Below are 23663 nucleotides of genomic sequence, written 5' to 3'. Positions count from 1 at the left end.
GCTTGGATTAGCTGTGCCTTTCATTACTTTGTTACAGAAATGCAGTGACTTATACTAAGACAATTTATTGTTTAAAAAAAAAATTGGCAAGACAACTATATGGTTAAGAATTTCCAGTATGACCACACCCAATAACTGTTATTAGAGTGTTAATGGATTATTGTGTTTTAGGTGACATAGTTAACTGTAAAGTAACCTGACTCAGTATAGTTACTGGTACCACAGTGAGGTGAATAAAACGGGATTTTCAGAAGTTAGCCTGAATTTAACTGTATTTTTAAATTTAACCTCCATTAACTAAGCATCTTTTCTTTGTGGTAGGGTCTACCTTCTGCTTCCCTGGAAAGGATGAATTTACATCATTTGACAAGCCTATTTTCAAGTTATTTGTTGTTTGTTTGCTTGTTTTTGTTTTTGCAGCTAAAATAAAAATTTCAAATACAATTTTAGTTCTTATAAGATAATGTCTTAATTTTGTACCAATTCAGGTAGAAGTAGAGGCCTACCTTGAATTAAGGGTTATACTCAGTTTTTACCACATTGTTGAAGAAAAGGTACCAGCTTTGGAACGAGATGCTATACTAATAAGCAAGTGTAAAAAAAAAAAAAAAAAAAAAAGAGGAAGAAAATCTTAAGTGATTGATGCTGTTTTCTTTTAAAAAAAAAAATTAAAGTTCATTTTCTTTGGGTTAGAGCTAGAGAGAAGGCCGCAAGCTTCTGTGGTTTCTTCTAATTCTTATTGCTTAAAGTATGAGTATGTCACTTACCCGTGCTTCTGTTTACTGTGTAATTAAAATGGGTAGTACTGTTTACCTAACTACCTCATGGATGTGTTAAGGCATATTGAGTTAAATCTCATATAATGTTTCTCAATCTTGTTAAAAGCTCAAAATTTTGGGCCTATTTGTAATGCCAGTGTGACACTAAGCATTTTGTTCACACCACGCTTTGATAACTAAACTGGAAAACAAAGGTGTTAAGTACCTCTGTTCTGGATCTGGGCAGTCAGCACTCTTTTTAGATCTTTGTGTGGCTCCTATTTTTATAGAAGTGGAGGGATGCACTATTTCACAAGGTCCAAGATTTGTTTTCAGATATTTTTGATGACTGTATTGTAAATACTACAGGGATAGCACTATAGTATTGTAGTCATGAGACTTAAAGTGGAAATAAGACTATTTTTGACAAAAGATGCCATTAAATTTCAGACTGTAGAGCCACATTTACAATACCTCAGGCTAATTACTGTTAATTTTGGGGTTGAACTTTTTTTTTTGACGACAGTGAGGGTGGATTATTGGATTATCATTAGAGGAAGGTCTAGATTTCCTGCTCTTAATAAAATTACATTGAATTGATTTTTAGAGGTAATGAAAACTTCCTTTCTGAGAAGTTAGTGTTAAGGTCTTGGAATGTGAACACATTGTTTGTAGTGCTATCCATTCCTCTCCTGAGATTTTAACTTACTACTGGAAATCCTTAACCAATTATAATAGCTTTTTTTCTTTATTTTCAAAATGATTTCCTTTGCTTTGATTAGACACTATGTGCTTTTTTTTTTAACCATAGTTCATCGAAATGCAGCTTTTTCTGAACTTCAAAGATAGAATCCCATTTTTAATGAACTGAAGTAGCAAAATCATCTTTTTCATTCTTTAGGAAATAGCTATTGCCAAAGTGAAGGTGTAGTTAATACCTAGTCTTGTTACATAAAGGGGATGTGGTTTGCAGAAGAATTTTCTTTATAAAATTGAAGTTTTAAGGGACGTCAGTGTTTATGCCATTTTTCCAGTTCCAAAATGATTCCATTCCATTCTAGAAATTTGAAGTATGTAACCTGAAATCCTTAATAAAATTTGGATTTAATTTTATAAAATGTACTGGTGATATTTTGGGTGTTTTTTTTTAAATGAATGTATATACTTTTTTTTTGAAGAGTGGAGAGTAGTGATGTCTAGAGGGAGCTATTTTGTGCTGAGGCCACTATGTTCTGTAAATATATAATTTTAAGAGCAACCTCACAATCCCTGCTAAGTGGAGTTTATTATTTGAAGACTAAAATGGAATTCCATAGTTCCTGATAGATTATATTCTGAGTTATTATTCTGAGTTATCTACAAACATTTTTGAGATTTGTCTTTACACTCTGATTGTAGTTTCCAGCAGCCCACGCACACTGCCAAGTAAGTCTCATTTTTTCCTGTTAGAAATGGTGAAATATCATATAATCACTTATAAAGAAAACTGATATGAAAAAATTTTAAGAGTTGTTTGCTTTATGGTCACTCAAGTAGGGTAAGTGTTCCACAAATTCCACAAGTTGATAGTTTAACATGGATGTCTGAAAGCCACATATATAATTTCTTAGGATTCTTAAATTAGTAAATCTAGCTTACTGAAGCAGTATTAGCATCACTATTTTAGATTGCAAAAATACCTTAATTGTGTGGAACTGGCTTGTAGAGTGGTACTTAAGAAAAATGGGATTCTACCTCTATTTCTGTTTTAGCACACTTAATCAGGAAAGGATATATTAACTTGCATAAAAATATTTTTGTTGTGTGAATAGGTTAATGATATGGTAAGGCCCCTAAAATAACTGAATTAATTGTTTATTGTAATTGTAGGCCATTCCCATTATTAAAAATAAAGACAAAACTTGGAGTAACTGAAAATCTTATCGTGCTATGTAGAAATATTGAACTAATATTCAAATATTTGAATGCTTTGGTTTCAGGGATTGGTTTAAAATTGGAGTCCTTTTTTATGGGTTAGTCTTACAAAAATTTAAGCCTTTATATTTTTGACTTTAAATCAAAACAAATGTTATTTTAAATGTACAGAATAGATTGGTAGTGCAGAAGAGTGTAAGTTCTTCATAGGAGCTTTAGAAAAGAGAAATATATGCTAATTCAGTTTTTTTTAAATCTGCACTGTACATATATACTTGGTAATTATGAGCTTGATTTTGTTTTTGGAAATAATGTGTTCATAATTTAGGTAATTTGCTACTTAAAGCACTAAGTCTCTGATACCTGAAAAGTACATGTAAATGGTGATGGTGAAATAATACTGCAGTTAACTTAATAGATGTATACTGGTGATTTTTGTATGCTGGATTAAAACTCCAGATATTAAAATATAACCTGGATAAAAAGCCAAGTTCTTGGACTGATTGAGGATCACTTACATGACTTTGCAGAAATGGAAACATCCTTGTTGGTATATGAAATTATTTTACTCAAGGATAAGTATTCATAAGAAATTTTGATTGATGTATATTTTCAAAAATACAGTATGCTTTGTATCTTGTGTTTCTTCCTTTTGACATCATATTGTCAGGTTTTCCAGTTTACAAAAATTAAGTTATTCACTAAAATCTTAGTACAGACAGTCCCTGACTTATAATGGTTTAAGACTTCAACTTTATGAGTTTATTGGGGTATTAAACACATCTTCTACTTATGATATTTTTGACTTAACAGTGGGCTTATTGAGGCCCGACCATGTCATCCTCAAGCCAAGAGTCTGAATAAAAGAAGAAATGGGGTATTTAGAAATAATAGATTACTGGCGGGAAATAAGTCAGTCTGGTTGTTTAATTTTCCTATGGGAAATTGGGCATTTTAAGTTTTGTGGATCCTAGAACAAACTGAGTTTTATTATTTTGAAACCCAGGATAAAATATTACATAAAAGCATTGCTTTTTAGTTTCTTACATGTTTTATCCATTTATTTTTATTTTTGAGATAGAGTCTTGCTCTGTTGCCCAGGCTGGAGTGCAGTGGCATGATCTCGGCTCACTAAAGCTGCCATCTCGCGGGTTCAAGCGATTCTCGTGCCTCAGCATTCCAAGTAGTCGGGATTACAGGCGTGTGCCACTGAGCCCAGCTGATTTTTGTACTTTTAGTAGAGATGGGTTTTCACCATGTTGGCCAGGCTGGTCTCGACCTCCTGACCTCCAGTGATCCTCCCACCTCAGCCTCTCAAAGTGCTGGCCTCTCAAAAGTGCTGGGATTACAAGCATGAGCCACCACGCCCAGCCAGTTTCTTACATGTTTTAAACTTAAAGCCAAAAAGAAGGAACTAGGAATGTGTGATTAAACGTGAGTGCCAGAAGTCGACAGATCTCATATCCAGAGTTGAAGGTCCTATTCATAATTTTATCATTCATAATGTATTAGGCAGTTGCGGCTCTGGTAAATTTCATGAGGTTGTAAAATAGTTGCTACCAGAAGGCTCAAAATTTGTATGAGAGCTTTTAGCTGAGATTTCGAGAATCTGTAGGAATTTGTGAAGTGAGAGGAAGAACCTCTGAACGGTGAGCAGTTCCGGTGGAGGAACAGGAGGAAATACAGGCAAAGGTCCCAGAACAGAACAATTGAGGCTACATTCAAGGAATTGGGATAACTGGAAATACAGGTAGAAATACAAGTGGCCAGTCCATAGAAAGTTTAGCTGTGGAAGTCCTCTTAATGGGTTTAAAACACTGGAACCACCTGTTACAAGAGTATTTCAAGTGAGGATGAGGATGACCATTCCATGTAGAAATTTTTTTTTTTTTTTTTTTTTTTTTTTTTCTGAGACAGGGTCTTACTTCATTTGCCCAGGTTGGAGTGTACTGCTGCAATCAGCCTCTCGAGTAGCTGGTATCACAGGGACGTGCCACCATGCCCAGCTAATTTTTACATTTGTTGAGAGGTTTTTCACGTTGGCCAGGCTGGGTTCGAACTCCTGGACTCAGGTGATCCACCCATCTTGGTCTCCCAAAGTGCTGGGATTACAGACGTTAGCCACTGCACCTGGCTGAAAGATAATTTTTAAAGGAAGACATGATTGATAGACCAAGTCAGCCATTTGAAGGTCAGAACATTTGAGGTAGGTGGGCCCCAGGGGCCAGTAAAGGCTTCAGGGTCATATATATGCAACTGAAAAAGTAGGTTAAATGACGTGGCAGCAGCAGTGAACAAGACGCTGTTAGCTGTTAAGATAATTTACTTAGCCAAGAACAAAAGCTTTATTTAAAAAAATTGCTGAATAAAGTTTTATCTGCAGTGAATCCCCTTAGTCAAACTCCAGATTGGTGTTTTGGGGTAACTTAACAATATTACAGCTTTCCTTCAACTCTGAAAATAGTTGAAAGAATTCCGGTATATTCTTTACTCTGATCAACGTACTTTTTGGCTCAAAAAGTTTTCTAGTCTTACAGGCGTTTTCTATTTCAGCCCTGGAATGGGCCATTTCTCCAAGGATTGCTGGCTTCTTAGAATAGGGAGTATTACTTAGAAAATTCAGTTGCTGAATATGCTCTTTACAGGGTATTTCTAGGGCCTTTCAGGTGAAAGAAAATTTGTACATGTATCATAAAAACTGAACGCACAGTGGATACTTTGAAGTTGAATCAAACAATGTTATTTTTCCTACTGCTACTGCCGTCCGTATTCGTAATTATTTTCAAATAAGTGGAATCAGTTGATCCAACTAGGAAAGTAGATGAGGTTGCTCTATAGGAATAAGAATCCATGAATAAAAATGGAGATCTAATTTTAGACTAAAACTTTTCAGCCCCTAAACAAATGTCTCTGCTATCAAATTTTAATGGATATGTGTGAGAATACAAGTAGTGTCTTTGGGTAGTAATGTCTTTAAACACAGGCTTTAGAGTCTTTCTACCACCTGTTGGTTCAGCATCAGTGTTTTCATCTGTATTGCGAAAGATCGTGGTGAACATTAATAAGGAAACAAAAGTACTTAGAGCCTATGAGCACTTCCTAAACATAAGAAAACCTAAAATTTGTGATTGGGATTACTTTTTAAATTGGTTTTAGAACTTTATTTCTGAACTAGTTGGGGTTTTCTTGGTTCAAAGGCAAAATTCCTCCTAGGTGTAAGGGATGCATTACTCAGTGTACATAAGAACACTGAGACTAAGACTGGATAATAAAATTAAACATATGCCTCGTTTTGAAGATTTTATATGTAAAAAACAACAAAAAAAATTGACCTTAACCTAAAGTGAGCTAGGTTTGAAAATCTCATCTCATTCCTTTCTTGTTTTAATACATGTGTTTTCATATGCTGTTTACTTTCTTTGGCCTTTGGCAGAACCCAGAAATGATCTAGGGTAAAATGAAATGAGGTATCGCTATATATTTGGATTTCTCATGCTTCAGAATACCCAAATTGTCATTATTCAGGTTATCCCTTCTATCTCCCAACATTTACCCGGAGCCTTGACACTGGTGTGGATGTGACATGGGTGTCTGTCTTGAGATCAGATGTGATTTTAGACTTGGATTAGGCCAGTCAACAAAGTTTTATTTTTATTATTTTTGAGATGATTCTCACTATGTTGCCTGGACTAGTGTCTAACTCCTGGGCTCAAGTGGTTGTCTCACCTCAACCTCCTGAGGTGCTATGATTACAAGTGGGAGCTGCCGCACTTAACTATGGATTTCAAAACTGGAGGCTGGACCTGTTGTCTTTGCTATTCATTTGGCTTGGTGAGTGGACTTAGCCACTTCACGGCAACTTGGAGATGAATAGCCCAGTGTATTTAACCTGCATTTGCACTATTTCAGCTCTGCTTGGCTGCCTTTTCTTTTACTTCTGCCACTGGGCTTTTGTGCATGTGTTTTACTAGTTCAACATAGGATCTCCTTTTCATCAGTACCTACTCTTTGGTTCTATAAATCTGAACTGGTTTTGAACCAGTTCAAAATACTCTAGAAACACTTGCTTATTAATGAGTTTCCTAATTTCCAGCACTGTGCTTGGAACTTGGTAAGTGTACAGAAAAGTTTTGGATGTATAGGTCAGTTAGGATTTATCTAGACCCATTCAATGTACCAACCATAATCCTGTGTGGGACTGTGTAGCAAGTCGAATGATTGATTCTCAGTAGTTCAGTCTCTAAGGTCTTTTGTAGTTGTCATATTCCTGTAGATTGAGAAAACCAATGAAACAAAGCTGGATTGTGTATACAGTTAGCTCTTTCATAATGCAGGGGCTAGGGGCCCCAGCTTCCTTCAGTCAAATCTGTGTATAAGCTGATTCCCCCAAAACTTGACAGCCTACTGTGGAAACTTTACCAATAAGTCATTTAACACACACTTTGTATGTTATGTGTATTATATACTGTAAAAAGTAAGCTAGAGAAAATGTTAAGGAATCGGAAATATATTATGGCCAGGTGTGGTGGCTCATGCCTGTAATCCCAACACTTTGGGAGGCTGAGGCGGGCCAGTGACTTGAGGTTACAAGTTCGAGACCAGCCTGGCTAATATGGAGAAACCCTGCCTCTACTAAAAATACAAAACTTAGCTGTACGTGGTAGTGGTGTGTGCCTGTAGTCCAAGCTACTCAGGAGGCTGAGGCACAAGAATTGACTGAACTCGGGAGGTGGAGGTTGCAGTGAGCCGAGATAGTGCCACTGCACTCCAACCTGGGCAACAGAATGAAGTGTGTGTGTGTGTGTGTGTGTGTGTGTGTGTGTGTGTACATGTATGTATATTTACTCAGGTGGAACTGGATTATAACAGTCTCAATCCTCACTGCCTTCATGAATAGCTGAGGAGGAGGGGGGTCTTGCTGTCACAGGGGTAGTAGAGACAGAAGTAAACCTGTAAGTGGACCCTCTTAGTTCAAATTTGATATTCAAGAGTCAACTTAGTTGTTTTTTAAAGTCGAGGGAAGGCATATCAATAGTTGCAGTTACCTAGTACTGCATAACAAAACAACCTCCAAAACTTAATGGCTTAAAACAAGCAAAATTTTTCTGACTGGGCTTAGTTTGTTGCAGTCGTTTTCCAAAATGACCAAAGACATCAAAGCTTAAATTACATATTGTATGCCTGTTCAGGGAGAAAAACATATGCTTTTCCCCATCATTTTGGAATCTTTTACTTGAATTATAGCTGGACAATTGATTTCCAGCTATAATTCAAGCTATAACGTAGTGAACTCCCTCAGACAAAAATGTCAAGCTTGATTGGTAAAGGAACCTCAAGTGGTATGTGTAAGGTGACCATTAAGTACACGTGTTTTCAAAAGTTGGGTGTAATGTAACTAGACTGAGAGGTTTCGAGAAAAACTTCATTGCTATTCCATGTATAGTTTTAAACTAGTGGGATTTCAGTTTACAGTATTAATCAGCAATTTGGGGAGAACTAAGGGTTCGTTTAACATTAAGATAATAAAAATAGTGCCTTAATCATACTTGATTGAGAATATTAATTCCCTTTTTATGCATAAGGATAGAAGTTAAGTAACTTTAACAGTGACATAGTTGATTTGTGTTGGAGCCAGCATTTGGATGGCCCTACACTTTGCACTGCCTTGTAGATATTTCTGTCACACAACTAGTGGTTAAATAAGCATGTTCTTTAGGCTAGAGCTTTCAGAGATGAAATATTTTAGAGACCAGAGTTGATCTAGATTTCATTTTAAACAATATTCAGATAATCTTTCCTTTTTCTCTCCCCTGCCCTGAAGAGTTTGTATTTATTATAATGTTGTATAACACAGCCCCAATACAATGTGGCTTATATAGGTTTTTCTCTTAGGCTTAGACAGACTCTGGGACTGATATGGGAGCTTCATGGTTCTCAGGCAGACTTTCATTCTACTTTTTGTCTTTGGCAAGTTGGTTTATTATCAAGTGGCTGCTGGGGCTCTATACATCATGTCCAGGTTCAAGGTACAGGATGGGCTGAAGGAGGCTAAAGGCTACTGGCATCCAACCTCTCCTGTAAAAAGAAGAACCTATGGTTTATGCTCACAGTGCTAAAAGTAGGATAGTAAATAAAATAGAGCTGGGTGTGAATGCCAAGGGAGGTTAGGATGACAGCCACATGGGCCACGTATGTCGAAGTAAGTTGATTTAGAAAAGGATTATTTGATCAAGGATATCCTGGAACATAAAGCAAATAACTACATTTCAGAAATAAGTGAACAGGGCTAAGAAAAGTAATTTTCTTTAAATACGGCCCAAAAGGATTAATTATGATTGGAGTCCTGCTTTGCCCAAGGCTTTTTATTTCATTTTGCATGATAACCTTTCTCAGAACCATGCATGCACAAATGAGGTTGAGACAATGACTTAAAAGTGTAAATGAAGTCTCATTAGAAACAAAAACTTTCTGGTTTCTGACATGTTTAAGGGGTGCTCATTGTTACTCAACAATGATTTACTTAGGTAGTTATTGTGATGGGGGCGGTTCTAATGGGATTTCTTTTTCTGGTAGGTTTAGTGGCAACATACAAGCTTGCCATAAACATTTCCTGGGTTTTATCTTGTAAAAGTGTTATTCCACCTTTCTGAGTCTGGCTACCCCACAGAATTCTTTTATCCCTTTTACTCTTAGATTACCTTGTCTGTAATGAAACTTACCCTCTCTGAAGCCTGAGTTCTTCTTCTAAAGTGACACCACTACCACCTTCTTTATTCTCATGTTTTTGGGAGGAATTGTCTACACTCACTGCTATATGTCCTCTATCACCTAAGAAAGGTATTTGCCCATTACTGGATTTTTTTTTTTTCTTACAGAGATCAATAGTGATCAAATTGAACAGCCTATGTCCTCAGGCTGTGTGTTTTGTGGCAATGGAAAAATGACAGCAAAAGAGGGAAATATCCTTGGAATTTAGTTCCTTAAATGGAGGTATTTGCCCAAGTGACTGTCAGTTACGTATTTGAGTTGCAAACAACGGGTTGCATTTACCGGGTTTCAGAGTAGAAGCATACTGAGGAAAGGTGGTAGGTGTTCTTGGGCTCTTAAGCGGGGACAGAGGATTGCTTCCACTCTTAGTTACTGGGGTATCTTGTCACCCCAAAGACCCAGAGCCAGAATATCAACACTTTTGAGTGATTGCAGTTTTGTGACAACATAATACTGGTTCTCTCAGCCTCCTTCATTGGATTACCTTCCTCTCTGCTCCATTTCATCCAGTTCCATATTTTCGTTTGTCACTTCAAAGCTAATATTACCATAACAAGTTTACAAATAATCAGACTTCCTGGTTACTTGTTAATACTCAATGAGATAGCCTGCTTGCCCATTTTGAATAATATCAATACATTTCCAGACAAAACGTTAGTCATTTCCCCTCAGTTTAAGTGCTGTCAATCAGCTCTCCGTTAGGTACAATGGCGAAAACACTCATCCAGGATCTTGGATATTTAGTGAAGTAGACGTGAAAATTGGATAACTACTCATCAGAGTTTGAAGTGATTAGGAAGGAATTAACTCAGCCAGAGGAAATCTGGGATTTGAATAGGGCTTTGAAGAATGAAAGGTTTACAGAGGATTTGGGAAGGTAAATTGGAGGCTGCGAGGACAAGGAGATGTATGACTGGCACTCGCTCAAGGTTGAGTGGAACGAGTCAAAATAAGTAGGACCCATTCTGTGGAGGGCTTATCATGCAAGGGTAAGGAATTGGAATGTATACAATGGGAGGCGAATAGAAGTTTTCTGTCATGTTTTAAGAGTAAAACTGAAGGCCATGTGTATGAGTATGGATCAGGTGATTGGGCCACCCAAGAACTTAGATGAGAGAAATGAGAACTGAATTAGGCTGCTGGCAGAACAGAAAGGACGGAGACAGCTGATGGACGATGCTTGGATCCACAATTCTGTTTGTACTACAGTTAAAAAAATAGCGCTAAGCACTCATTATAAAGCACTTGCTTTAAGCTGTTACACAGATTGATCACTAGGAGGCATCAGTTCATCAACTACTAAGGCGAAAAGGAAGGCAGCTCTGGACACCCACCTAAGAAGTCTGGATAGTTCTGTGTTAATACTTAACGTTTTCAACTCAAGGACTTTTGGAAACTAGAATCTAGAATATTTCTTCTGAATAGTACTTCAAAGATGAAATAAGGCTAAGAAGTCTAAACTGCACTCTGAATGTGAGACTATTTGGTTATTTATTTATTTTGAGACAGATTCTCGCTCTGTTGCCCAGGCTGGAGTGCAGTGGCGTGATCTTGGCTCACTGTAACCTTCACCTCCCTGGCTCAAGCAATTCTCCTGCCTCAGCCTCCCGAGTAGCTGGGATTACAGGCGCGGTGGTGTTTTTTTTTTTTTTTTTTTTGTATTTTTAGTAGAGACGGGGTTTCACCATGTTGGCCAGACTTGTGTCGAGCTCCTGACCTCAGGCAATCCGCCTGCCTCAGCCTCCCAAAGTGTTGGGATTACAGGCGTGAGCCACCGCGCCCAGCCTTGGTTATCTTTTATACCCTGATGAGGGTAACGTGACATGTTCATAATTTACTGGGTTTTAACTTTTTCTTGAAAGATGTTTGACCTTTGGTCTATCCAAATCTTTAATAATGATCATTGTCATGAGTTTCTACTGTATATTGCAAATTGGTTTACAGATCAGAATTTTGTAATCATTATGAATTAAACACTTAATAACTTTCCAAGTTCTGTTACATGTCTTTAAGCCAGTATTGATTAATGGACTTTTAATCAAGTGTTTGACTATGTAACTGCCAAGTAAGAAACTTACCAACTCAGTTCCATTACTGTGTTTCTCATGCTTCTAAATACTCTTACTAGAAAACAGTAGGATACTAGTTTATATAAACACCTCTCATGATATTAAATTGCATGTTGCTTGGGAAAAGGTTTGTGGGATTTATTTTAGATGATGTCTGACTATAAAAGCATTTAAGATTCAGAGAGGCCTAGCATGTAGTTATCCATTTAAAAAGTATACCAGAGATATGTTTGTAGGGCAAATTTCAAGTCCTTACATTTCAAGTTTTAAAAAGTAGGATGCATCATGAAAAATCTGTCAAAAGCATTTGAAAAAATTGATATTCTTTTTATGATGGGTATGGACTTCTAATTCAATTCAAGATTTCTACCTATGTTGAGCATCTACTTGGTATCAAGACTTTTTCTAGGTGATTGGGACACATCAGAAACAATGGTCCTTGCCCTCTTGAATAGCTTGCATACTATTCTAGTGGGAAGGGGAACAGAAATAAGCAATAGGTACAATAAATTATTGAGTAGCATGTTAGAAGATAATATATGCTATGGGAAAAATTAAGGGGAATTGAGTGGCTACCATTTGAGAGTGATCAGGATAGGCCTGTTGAGCCAAGACTTGAAGAAAGTGATGGAGATAACTTTGAGTGCTATGCTGAAAATAGATAACAAGGATAGAATCAGGGAGACAAGTTAGGAGGCCATCATAGTAATCCAGTGGGGGGATATGATGGTGATTTGGATCAGGGTGGTAATGAAGGAAGTGGACAGAATCCAGATGTAGTTGAAGGCATAACCAGTAGGATTTCCTGACTAAATGTGTAGATTAAATATTGGGAGAGAAAAAAATTACTACAAGGCAGGCATGATTCTACACACTTGAAGGCCTGGGGCAAGAGTACAATGGAGATACCGTATGTTTAAATATTTAAAAGTACTGTTTAATGAAAATATGCCCAATGTGCCTGTCTTGACAAACTTTCATTAGAACTGGGAAGCCAGGTTTGTATTTATGCCAGAATATAACTTGCGGGCAGAGCTGACCCTCAGCCCATGAGGCACCTTCCTTTTCTTCCCACCCCGGCTCTGAACTGTATGGCAAGGGGCCTCCTGCACATTTACTTGGATGCCATAACCAGTATATTCGAACTGCCCTATCCCCCTAACACGTCAGTGCATGCAATGATGATGTAATGCATTTCCTGGAACAGCTGGGGCTATTCTGGGCAGGGTATTTGGGGTCTTGAGTACCTAGAGTGTAGTGCAGAATGAGTATGCTCTCTAGATTGACATGTCATCTTGACTCTAAAGCACTCAATCCTAAAGCTCAGGGCCTTGGATAAGGGCCTTTCCTGGCCTGGTGTAAGGGCAGTACTGATCTACGGTTTTTAGTTTGAGCATCTGTACAGAGGATTGCTGTCAACTGAGAAAGGGGGCTGCAGGTAGAGTAGGTTAGAGTGAGGAAAATAGTTTGGGAGCTCATTCACATGTTTGATTTCTGTTAGACTACACAAGCCGTACTGTAGAGAAGTGTAAATGGAGAATTTTCAACTTATAGTAGCACTCACTGGCCTGGAATTGATAAAAACTGAAGGCTGTTTTTCACTATAGTTAATTCTAACCTATAAACTGGAGCAGTTCCATGTAGGAATTTGTTAAAACCTATTGTGTGTGAATTACAGACTCCTCTGACCATCTGAGTGTTCTTTTTCAGTTTTTTTTTTTTTTCCCTATGACCTAAAATCCCCTCAGACTTAAACCTCTAGTGAACTACTCAGTAAATGGCTTTACTAGTAAGTGTTCCCTTGCCTGGTATGTTTATTATTTTTTAACTTCAGTGTTTTATTCTTCGGCAGTAAGCAGTTGGATATAAGTTGGGGGTATAAATTTGGGACTCTGGCATATAGATGTTATTAAAAGTGATGAGACTGGATATCAACAAGGGAATGAGTGTAGATAAAGAAGAGAGCCAAAGACAAAGACTTGGGGCATTCCAACATTAAAAGTTTGGAGAGAAGAGAAAGCACCTCATAGAGGAGACACTGGAGATGTAAAGGAAAACTGAGTGATGTCCTTGAAGCCAAGTGATAAACTTTATCCAAGAGAAGAAAATGAACTGTCCAGTGCTGCTGATAGATAACTTTATATTGCCAGCTGTAAAATGTACTTTCAATTAGCCATTTCAAATTTGTTTACCAAAGCAATGATTTTGTTGGCTAGTTTTCTAAACTTCAGTAACTTTTCAGTGACTTGTAGGTTTTCATTGCATATACAGCTGAATTTTTTTTTTTTTTTTTAAACAGGGTCTTGCTGCCACCCAGGCTTGTATAGTGGTGCGATCCTAGCTCCTGCAACCTTGAACTTCTGGGCTCAAACAGTCCTCCACCTCAGCCTCCCAAGTAGCTGGGACTACATGGTGCATGCCACCACACCTAGCTAATTTTTTTTTTTACATTTGTAGAGGGAGGCCTTGCCATGTAGCCCAGGTTGGTTTCAAACTCCTGGGCTCAAGGGATCCTCTCACCTCAGCCTCCTAGAGTGTTGGTATTACAGGTGTGAACCACCATGCCTGGCCCAAAAGTTTTTTTTTTTTTTTAAGTTATTTTCTGTAATGCATTTTCTGTGAATTTATTGTCTTTAAAAATTGGCAAATATGGCCATTTTGACATATTTGCCAAATATGAGCATATGGCAACTATGCTTTTAATTTGTTAAGTCACCAACTGTTGGTGGTAACTGTTGAAATAACAAATTAAGAGCAAAGTTATCACCAATCTACGGGATCCTTACACTACTGATATTTTCAATAATGCACCGTAGTCAGACATTGTAGACTTAACCTCTGAGCTGCTCACAAAATTACTAAATCATTCTGAAATACGTAACTGCAAATTCTGGGCTTTAAAGTCTCTAGTTATAATTAAATGGGTGATTTTGAAAATTGGTGGCTGTTCAGACATTTTCAAATGAGACTAGAATGCATTTGTTTCAGACTGATAAACTGCAGAAGGTTAGATAACACCAAACACATTTGAGTTTCTCCTAAGAAAATGACTTGGGGCTCCAGATTACATCTCATTTTTTTTTTTTTTTTTACCCTATCAAGCTTGTTTTTCCATATGAAATGTCTTTCCCAACTACACCTGCCCTTGGAGACTGAATAACAGACTTAAAGGAAGCATCCTCTCCAGATGAGCTGAAGAATGTCATCCTCTTAAAAGAATGAACAGCTGGTCATGGAGAAATTCTCTGGAATGCTCACTTGTCCTACAAAGGCAGGGGAGCAGAAAACATGTAGTTTTTTTGTTGTTGGTATACATAATTGTAAATCTTTGAGATAATTTTACTAGAAGTCCACATAATTTTAATAATTGCCTTTCTCCTGAAAAGATTGCTAATAAATTAACAATGTGAAGGCTAGAAAGCTGGCCAAGCATAATCCGGTGGGACTCAGGATTGCTGGCTGGATTGTCCCGTTTGATCAGACATTGTTTCTTAGATGAATATTCAGGACGCCCTCGTGTATAAAAGTTGTCCTTTGTTCTGACTACCTTGGTATTAAGTTCGAATTTCTTACCATGACACACAAAGGATTCGATTCTTGCTTAGCTCTCTAAGCTCCTCTCACTTTCTCTTCCCCTCTTGAATTCTTTGCTCTTGCCACACAACTAGCAGATGAACTAATCTATCTGTTCCAACGTGGGCACAGTAGCAGCCCTAACTCTTACCTTGGCCCACTCTGACTTGTCCAGCCCTGGTTGAATTCTTCGTATCCCCGTGAGGGTCCGCACGTAGTTGGGGCTGTTTACTAAACGGATGAACTTCCCTACCGGGAGGCTAGGTCTCGGTTATGCCTTACTTCCTAGGAAGCGGCTTCTATAGGCATTGTTTAAATGTAGGAGTAGGAGGGAGCTGGGGGTATTGCATTCCCCAGGTCACAGATAAATGAGATTCCAAAACCAAGATCTGGCTAGGCCTTGGAAAGAGGGACCTGCGAGGCCGACCAGACGTTTGGAACTGCGCCTTGCAGTGTGGGATCTCAGCACCGGATATTACCCCGGTTTGTAGAGAGTTGAGTTACTGTTTTAAGAGACGTTGCACACCGTACGGGTCAAGAAGAAAGCCGAAGACGGGTTAGCGCCTGCGGTCGGGGTCGAGAAAAAGCAGGCGAGATGCGACCTGACGTGGGTCCACCTCTCTCCACCCGTGGCAAGCCCGACAGTCGCACTATTGCTTTAACAATCGCCCTCTTTCCAAGAAGAGCTACTTAGTGACCGTGAGCGAATATGCGTGGGAAGACACGATGTCCTCTCGGCCTCTGTGCGCTCAGTTGTTTACCTAGGCGTCCGGGGGAGGCACACTCGCGGGACTCGCGGGACTCGGCCCCGGCCTCGGCCTCCTAGCTCGCCCAGGACACGACGCTGGTTCTGCGGGCTCTCGGAGCCCAGCGCGAATCCCCCGGGCTAATTCCCAAGAACCGAGAGGCAGCACTGCCTGGAGGCTGCCCCCGCCTCCGCGCCCCCGTCCTCACTTTCTGAGGCTGTTAGCAGAGAGTCCCGCGGGCCGGGGAGAAGCGGGACGCGGGGGATGGCCTCGCAGCGCCCTGTGAGCGTCGGCAGTAGTCAGGCAGCCAGGGCTCCTTGGGCGATCGCCCTGGGTAGAGGAGAGGAGTTTCCGGGGCTCGGGTCCGGGTCGCCTTCCAGGGGAACAAGCGCGGAAGCAAGTGGGCGGCGAGAGGCGGAGCAAGAGACGCTGGAGGGCGTGGACGCAGCCGGCTTTGGAAAGGCCCCAAGTTAATGAGGCGTGCGCCGGGTGCCGAGCGCCTCTTGGAGCTGGGCTTTCCCCCGCGGTGCGGGCGCCAGGAGCCGCCTTTTCCGCTGGGTGTCACTCGGGGGTGGGGAAGATGGCCCATTCAAAAGCGCCGCGAGGGGGCCCGGCCAGTGCCCTTCAGTGAGCGCTCGCAAGAGGACGGCAGAGGCCCGGCAGCTCGGAGCTCCGGGACCTTGTGGCGCATCAGGACGCGGCTGTCCCTCTGCCGGGACCCAGAGCCGCCGCCGCCGCTCTGCCTCCTGCGTGTTAGCCTCCTCTGCGCGCTCCGGGCAGGCGGCCGTGGGAGCCGCTGGGGCGAGGACGGCGCGAGGCTGCTGCTGCTGCCCCCGGCCCGCGCGGCTGGAAACGGAGAGGCCGAGCCAAGCGGCGGCCCCTCTTATGCTGGGAGGATGCTGGAGAGTAGCGGCTGCAAAGCGCTGAAGGAGGGCGTGCTGGAGAAGCGCAGCGACGGGTTGTTGCAGCTCTGGAAGAAAAAGTGTTGCATCCTCACTGAGGAAGGGCTGCTGCTTATCCCGCCGAAGCAGCTGCAACACCAGCAGCAGCAGCAACAGCAGCAGCAGCAGCAGCAGCAACAACAGCCCGGGCAGGGGCCGGCCGAGCCGTCCCAACCCAGTGGCCCCGCTGTTGCCAGCCTCGAGCCGCCGGTCAAGCTCAAGGAACTGCACTTCTCCAACATGAAGACCGTGGACTGTGTGGAGCGCAAGGGCAAGTACATGTACTTCACTGTGGTGATGGCAGAGGGCAAGGAGATCGACTTTCGGTGCCCGCAAGACCAGGGCTGGAACGCCGAGATCACGCTGCAGATGGTGCAGTACAAGAATCGTCAGGCCATCCTGGCGGTCAAATCCACGCGGCAGAAGCAGCAGCACCTGGTCCAGCAGCAGCCCCCCTCGCAGCCGCAGCCGCAGCTCCAGCCCCAACCCCAGCCTCAGCCTCAGCCGCAACCCCAGCCCCAATCACAACCCCAGCCTCAGCCCCAACCCAAGCCTCAGCCCCAGCAGCTCCACCCGTATCCGCATCCACATCCACATCCACACTCTCATCCTCACTCGCACCCACACCCTCACCCGCACCCGCATCCGCACCAAATACCGCACCCACACCCACAGCCGCACTCGCAGCCGCACGGACACCGGCTTCTCCGCAGCACCTCCAACTCTGCCTGAAGGGGGCAGCTCCCGGGCAAGACAAGGTAAGGTCCCGGCACTCGCGCTCCCGAGGAGTGGGTCTCGGGGGTAGTGAGTTGGGAGGAGTAGGAAGCTTGTTCACAGGTTCGGCTCCTGTATGGAGAAATCAAAACTCATTCCAAGTTTCTGGGGCAATGGAAGGAACAGAAACAAGCTGGGGCCAGGAGAGCTGGGCAGAGAGGGGAGGCTGGGGAGATCCGGGCCAGGCAGGGGGCCTCGCGGACCGCGCCCGCGCCCGCGCCCATCACGACCGTCCTTGTCCCGTGGTGCGTCCCCCCAGCCCCACTTGACTATATGTTTGGGCAGTTGAGGGAAACACCGCGGTGTCTTTCTGAGCCCGCTTTGTCAGGCGGACCGGCCCGAACAGAACTGGTCTCGGAGGGTTCTTAGCCACCTACTTCACTCGGTGTCATTTCTTTCCAGGTTTTGAGGACTTGAGGAAGTGGGACGAGCACATTTCTATTGTCTTCACTTGGATCAAAAGCAAAACAGTCTCTCCGCCCCGCACCAGATCAAGTAGTTTGGACATCACCCTACTGAAAACTTGCGATTCTTCTTAGTTTTCTGCATACTTTTCATCACGATGCAGGAAACGATTTCGAGTCAAGAAGACTTTTATTTATGAACCTTTGAAAGGATCGTCTTGTATGGTGAATTTTCTAGGAGCGATGATGTACTGTAATTTTATTTTAATGTATTTTGATTTATGATTATTTATTAGTTTTTTTTAAATGCTTGTTCTAAGACATTTCTGAATGTAGGCCATTTTCCAAAAAGGAAACTTTATTTTCAAAAACCTAATCCGTAATAATTCCTAATCTTGGAGAATAAAAAAGGGCGGTGGAGGGGAAAACATTAAGAATTTATTCATTATTTCTCGAGTACTTTCAGAAAGTCTGACACTTTCATTGTTGTGCCAGCTGGTTGAAATTAAAACTCTGATATTACTTTTTTTGAGGATTTTTATTTTTGTTTTTGCTTAAACATATAGTTTGTCTAGAAGTTTAAAAAGCTAAAAGTTAAAAATGGTGTAATTATGAAAATCTAACACTCAAGATAGTTTCTAAAAGGAAATCAGTAGTTAAGGATACCTGATTTCAAAATATTTAAAGCATAACCTAACTGATGGTAGGATGATTGTATCTTGAATATGTGGTAGGGCCACATCTACTGTAGGAAAACCTTGCTTTTATCATCTGTGTGTAAAGGGCTTAATAAGGAGAAGAGGCCTTTTGACTGATTTGTGAGTATAAATGCATTTGCTGTTTCATTTCAAAAATGTTGTGGAGGAAAAGAGTACATTTAACTTGTATAAGAGAATATTTGTACTCCTGTCCAGGCTGCAGGACCTTTCTTCGAGAGCTTTGCACACTTGACTTGAACCACATTTTCTGATCCCTTTACTTTGTTTTAGAAGCACACTGAAAAATCTCGTTGTTTAAAGTACAATTTGTAAATATTTCAAAGGTCTAGGAGTCATAACTTTTTGTTTTCCTACTGAAAATGATGTTGATCAGAGAAACCAACTGTTTTGCTTTTCATTGCTCTGTGAGAAATTTGAGGATTCTGTTTTGCTGTTAGGTAAGCTAAACTCAGAAATTGAAAAGGAAAAGACTGGATAAACACAGGATTTTCAGTAAGAAAACAACCCCAGTCTTGTCTTAGAAGCCACTTGTTGAGGAGTCTGTTGGGGGGAAAAAGAGGATATGCTTTTAAAGGTAGAACAAACCTTCTTCTGTGTTAAATCAAAAGGATGTTCAAAATCCACCAGGACAGATGCTACTTGGGTTTAAATGGAGCCATAGATGATACAAAGTCCTCTTGGGGCTGAAAATCACTTCCTATTTGCATGGCTTTACTAACTGGTTTCTGTTTTCCATTATCTTTTTCACAGAAAGTCTTGGTCAGTATTTTTCCAGCATTTAAATTGAAACGGTCAGTATTAGACCACTGCTAGGTTATGTAGTCAAGAAATAAAAATAGAATTACATGCTACAGATGTCTTTATTCTCCTTCCATCTAGAAAGGAGTTCCAAGGTCAAATTACTTTTTAGTGCAATAGTTAAATGACATTTTGAGATCATAACTCATATCCAAAAAGTTGCAGGGAAAATTAAAATAGCTTTCCCCTATTAAGCTAATGGCAAACAAAACTTAAGTGGACCCCCACTTCCAGTGGTTGTTTAGGTTGCAGTTGTGAAAATATGCTGCCAACATTTAAAAACGTGTTTCATATGTATATATGTATACACATATATGAATATGTATGTATATATACATATATGAGAACATGTGTGTACACATATATGCACATATATGAATATGTATATATGTGTATGTATGTATATATGTATATGAAATGAGAGCCACATCTAAAGATTTCTTAAATCAAGTTTGGTTCAGCTTCCTTAGAACTATGGCTGTACTTTTTGAGGAGTACCTCATAGTACTATATTTTTAATGCATGCAAATCATAATAGCTCCAAATGAACCACAGTTTTTTCCCAATGGAGGAATTTTTTTTTTTAATTCTTGTACTAAAAAAAAAAATCCATGCCAAATATTTTTACAAATTAAGATTGATGTAGGTTTTAAAAAAGGCATTTGTATGTTGTTAGCTTACATATGGGGCTAGGTAATTTCATTGCTTAAAAAGATACGCCCAGTCTCCCTCTTGGTGGCTGGATTTCTTTTTTTTCCCCCGTGGTGGCCATGGTTCTTAATAGGGCCACCGGAATCATGGTTTCTTTTTTTTTTTTTTTGAGATGGAGTCTCGCCCTGTGACCCAGGCTGGAGTGCAGTGGCACGATCTCGGCTCACTGCAACCTCTGCCTCCTGGGTTCACGCCATTCTCCTGTCTTAGCCTCCTGAGTAGCTGGGACTACAGGTGAATGCCACCACGCCCGGCTAATTTTTGTATTTTTAGTAGAGATGGGGTTTCACCATATTGGTCAGGTTGTTCTCGAACTCCTGACCTCAGGTGATCCACCTGCCTTGGCCTCCCAAAGTGCTAGGATTACAGGTGTGAGCCACCACACCCGGCCCCAGAATAATGGTTTCTTGACTTTCTGTAGCCCTCGTTCCTTAGTCTGCTGTGATATTTATGTTGACCTTTATCATTTTCTATTCTGAACCCCTCTTAGCATTTAATGTGAAATCTAAGAAATTAGAAGTAGAATGGCTTTTATTGTTTTGACACCTTTGAAATTATTATTAATAATTTTTCCAGAGCAAAAAAGCAAACACGCTCAATAAGACTAAACAAAACAAAATATAAATGTACATCATTTAATGTCTCAGTGGCTCTATTCTACCTGTAAGAAAATGATACAAAACCACCTAAGATATTTTGAAGCCTGACAAATCAGCTTCATGGAAAAAGGTAAAAAATGCATTTTTCAACCGAAAGGGCAGATCCAATAGAAGACCCACTCCTTAAATAAACATAAAATGTAAAAAGTTGGAAAATTAAGAGTAATGTTCCATCTGGAAACTGAACTTTTGTCCTTGAACTTGTGTTGGCACCAAGCCTCATACACAGTGAGCTCAATAACTGTTGGGACAAAGGAAGGAAGGACAAAATGTGTAACTTCCCAGCATCTGGGAGATGATGTCTCTTGCCTCACTGAGTGTTCCTTTGCTTTGCTCTCATGTCATTCCCTGAGAACAATGAATTCTGGGACAGGCTAAACATCATGATGAAGTTTCTTAAACAGACTTTCTTAGTGGAAATCCATTTAGATCTGGGTGTGCTCTATGGGGAGTGCTGACATCAGAGAGCAAATGTCTATAAGGGGCCCTTTTAAAATGAACATTTTCCTCATTGAGCAAGCTGGGATTCTCTAATGTAGAAATCAAGCCATCTTTATAATTTCACTTCAGATGTTTATGTTTTTGTTTTTTTTGTCTCCAATGATGGTAAAAATAAAAAATACGCATTACTTAAAGGAGTTTCCCTCACATGTAAACACTGTTAGGAAGTCTGGATTAAGTTGAAAGTCCTGTTTTAACTTTTTTTCTCTCATATACCAAACACTCTGTATTTCTCTTAAAGAAGCCCTTTAAGAGAAAGCCCTAATTTTAAATCTGACAGTAAAGTTTGCTGCAAGTGTATGAGTTCAAACACATCCCTTGTTTTCTGTCCCTAGGGGAAAAGTCATGTAGTTTTAGCTTGGCTCCAGTGTTAATATTATATTCAGTAGCAGCCTTAGAAGAGTGGTCTAAGACTTGAACCTGGAGCAATTTTATAGCACAGAATCCTACGAAGATAGGACTGTGAACATTTGTTTTCTTTTTCGTGTGTGTCAAACTAACTGGTTTTTGCTTTACCAATAAAATGTCCTCGGCAGAATAAATTTTAAACGTGAAAATTATAGATCTTGATATTGAATCCATCAGTGATTCAAGAGATACACCTATTTGCCTAAAACAACCTAAGATGTATTAGTTATGGAATCATGTGTTGGATAGGTTCTTAAGACCTGTTTCCTCAAATCTTGACACAGTTTTCAGGGGTGGCTTATTGACTTGCACGGTTGGGCAGATAATCCAGATTTACCTAAGATTGGGTAAAAAAGTCATCTGTGACTTTGCTGGCAGGGCATTTGCTAAGTGGAGTGCAGGATCTAAAAGGGTTTTCTTAGAAAGGGCAATATTGTCCAATGAAGTAAGCAGAAGGACTCTGGGTTAGAAGCATCTGCACAAAAACTGGTGAGACCTGCTCTCCACTGCTCTGCAGCTGGACGGCTGATGGCAGGCTGAGCAGTGGGGAAGCAGGTTTTAACAACAGGGAGTCCTTCCAGGTCACTGTATATTGAGAAGAAACATAAAACTATTGTCTGTTACATTCCGAGGTCAGCCTTCTTCTTAACGTTTTATAATATACAAATGCCAGCTTCTGGAAAGCAAGTATCATCATGTACCAAATGCTTTATACACCATCACATTCATGAATTTTTTAGCATGGTCAGAACTTGTGTAAATATGTCTCTTAGATGATTTTGGGGAGATGTGATTTATTTTTCATATTTTCAAAATGCATTCCATTTCAAATAAAGTTATCTATTGAGACAACCGACCTGTGGACCTTTTGAAGGCCTTGTTCAACTGGCACATGCATTGTGTGTTCCTGTGAAACAGAGATTCTGAATTGCTTGGGCATTCTGGGGAAAAAAAAGACCATTTTTGAGTTGGGAATTCATTTTTTAAAAAATTCACTGGGAATTTGGAATATGAAAATTCGCTCAGGTATGTTGGTGAAAAAAATAGCTTTCAGAATGCTAATGAACTTTAATTGAATTTTCCATAGTTTCCCAGAGGACCAGAAACAGTTCCTAGTGAATCAGCTCAACAGCAATACCCTCTTGAGTCCCAGAGGTAGTCTAGTTCTCATGTCTCTTGGGAGGGTAAAGCTTTGTCTCAGAGTCATCCTTCAAACGGTATTCATAGACCTTCCTATTTTGTGTTGAAAGCAGAAGAGGGACTTGATTCTTTAAAGAAAAATAGCATAACTTTATTCTTACAATCTCCACTGGCATCTAAAAGCCTTTAAATCTCAAAAGACTTTAAAATAGGAAACTTGAAGGCATTTTTTTGTATCCCTTATCCCTTAGCATAGTCATGCATTGACAGCTTTACTACTCTAGTTTTTTTGTTTTGTTTTTTTTTTTAAAGAAAAAATGTGAGAAGACAAATTACTATCATGCTGAGGGGACTTCAGGGACATGGTGTGAAATAAATGTGTATAGTAGGTGGTAGCCCAGGATTGGTAAGAGCCAGGATTTGAGAGTCATAGTACACGGGTTCAAGTCCCAGTTTCACAATTATTAGCTGTGTAGATCTTGAATTACTTAAACTCTTGGAAACTCAGTTTCCTTTTCTGTAAAATGGAGTTTATAAAGGTACTTATTTTAGGGTGGTTGAGGAGATTTAATAAGTTAGGATACATAAAATTACTTAGAGCAGTGCCTGGCATCACTATGAAAGGAAGCTCCTTGCATTAGGACAGATAAACAGGTGGGGAATCATTATAGCCATATGAATATATAATATATGGTATTCTGAAGCTAGGCATTGTATCTTCTGAGATCTCAGCACTTATTTATTTATTTAAAACATAGTGTTGCTTTGTTGCCCAGGCTG

The 23663-nt window shown here is 40.2% G+C and overlaps 2 protein-coding genes across 8 annotated transcripts in view; both read left to right on the top strand.

Moving 5' to 3' along the window:
• The window catches only part of NAP1L1 (nucleosome assembly protein 1 like 1), a 38509-nt gene extending 36629 nt beyond the window's left edge, over positions 1–1880 (top strand). For all 7 annotated transcript variants that reach the window (XM_034936256.3, XM_034936252.3, XM_034936251.3 and 4 more), the window contains one exon: positions 322–1880. The gene's annotated coding sequence lies outside the window, so the exon portion shown is untranslated. The remainder of the gene's footprint in view (positions 1–321) is intronic.
• Positions 1881–4297: 2417 nt separating this feature from the next.
• Positions 4298–19517, top strand: PHLDA1 (pleckstrin homology like domain family A member 1). Its single transcript, XM_055095923.2, has 2 exons — positions 4298–17527; positions 17946–19517. The coding sequence occupies exon 1, from the start codon at positions 16302–16304 to the stop codon at positions 17499–17501; it is 1200 nt and encodes a 399-aa protein (XP_054951898.1). The 5' UTR covers positions 4298–16301; the 3' UTR covers positions 17502–17527; positions 17946–19517.
• The last annotated feature ends 4146 nt before the right edge of the window (positions 19518–23663 follow it).

The sequence above is a fragment of the Pan paniscus genome, chromosome 10, assembly GCF_029289425.2.
Source record: "Pan paniscus chromosome 10, NHGRI_mPanPan1-v2.0_pri, whole genome shotgun sequence".
Taxonomy (NCBI): Eukaryota; Metazoa; Chordata; class Mammalia; order Primates; family Hominidae; genus Pan; species Pan paniscus.
This window is presented reverse-complemented; position numbering and strand designations above follow the sequence as displayed.

Excerpts from the sequence above, each read along its gene's own strand:
- PHLDA1 (XM_055095923.2), top strand. The coding sequence starts at position 16,302 with ATGAGGCGTGCGCCGGGTGCCGAGCGCCTCTTGGAGCTGGGCTTTCCC.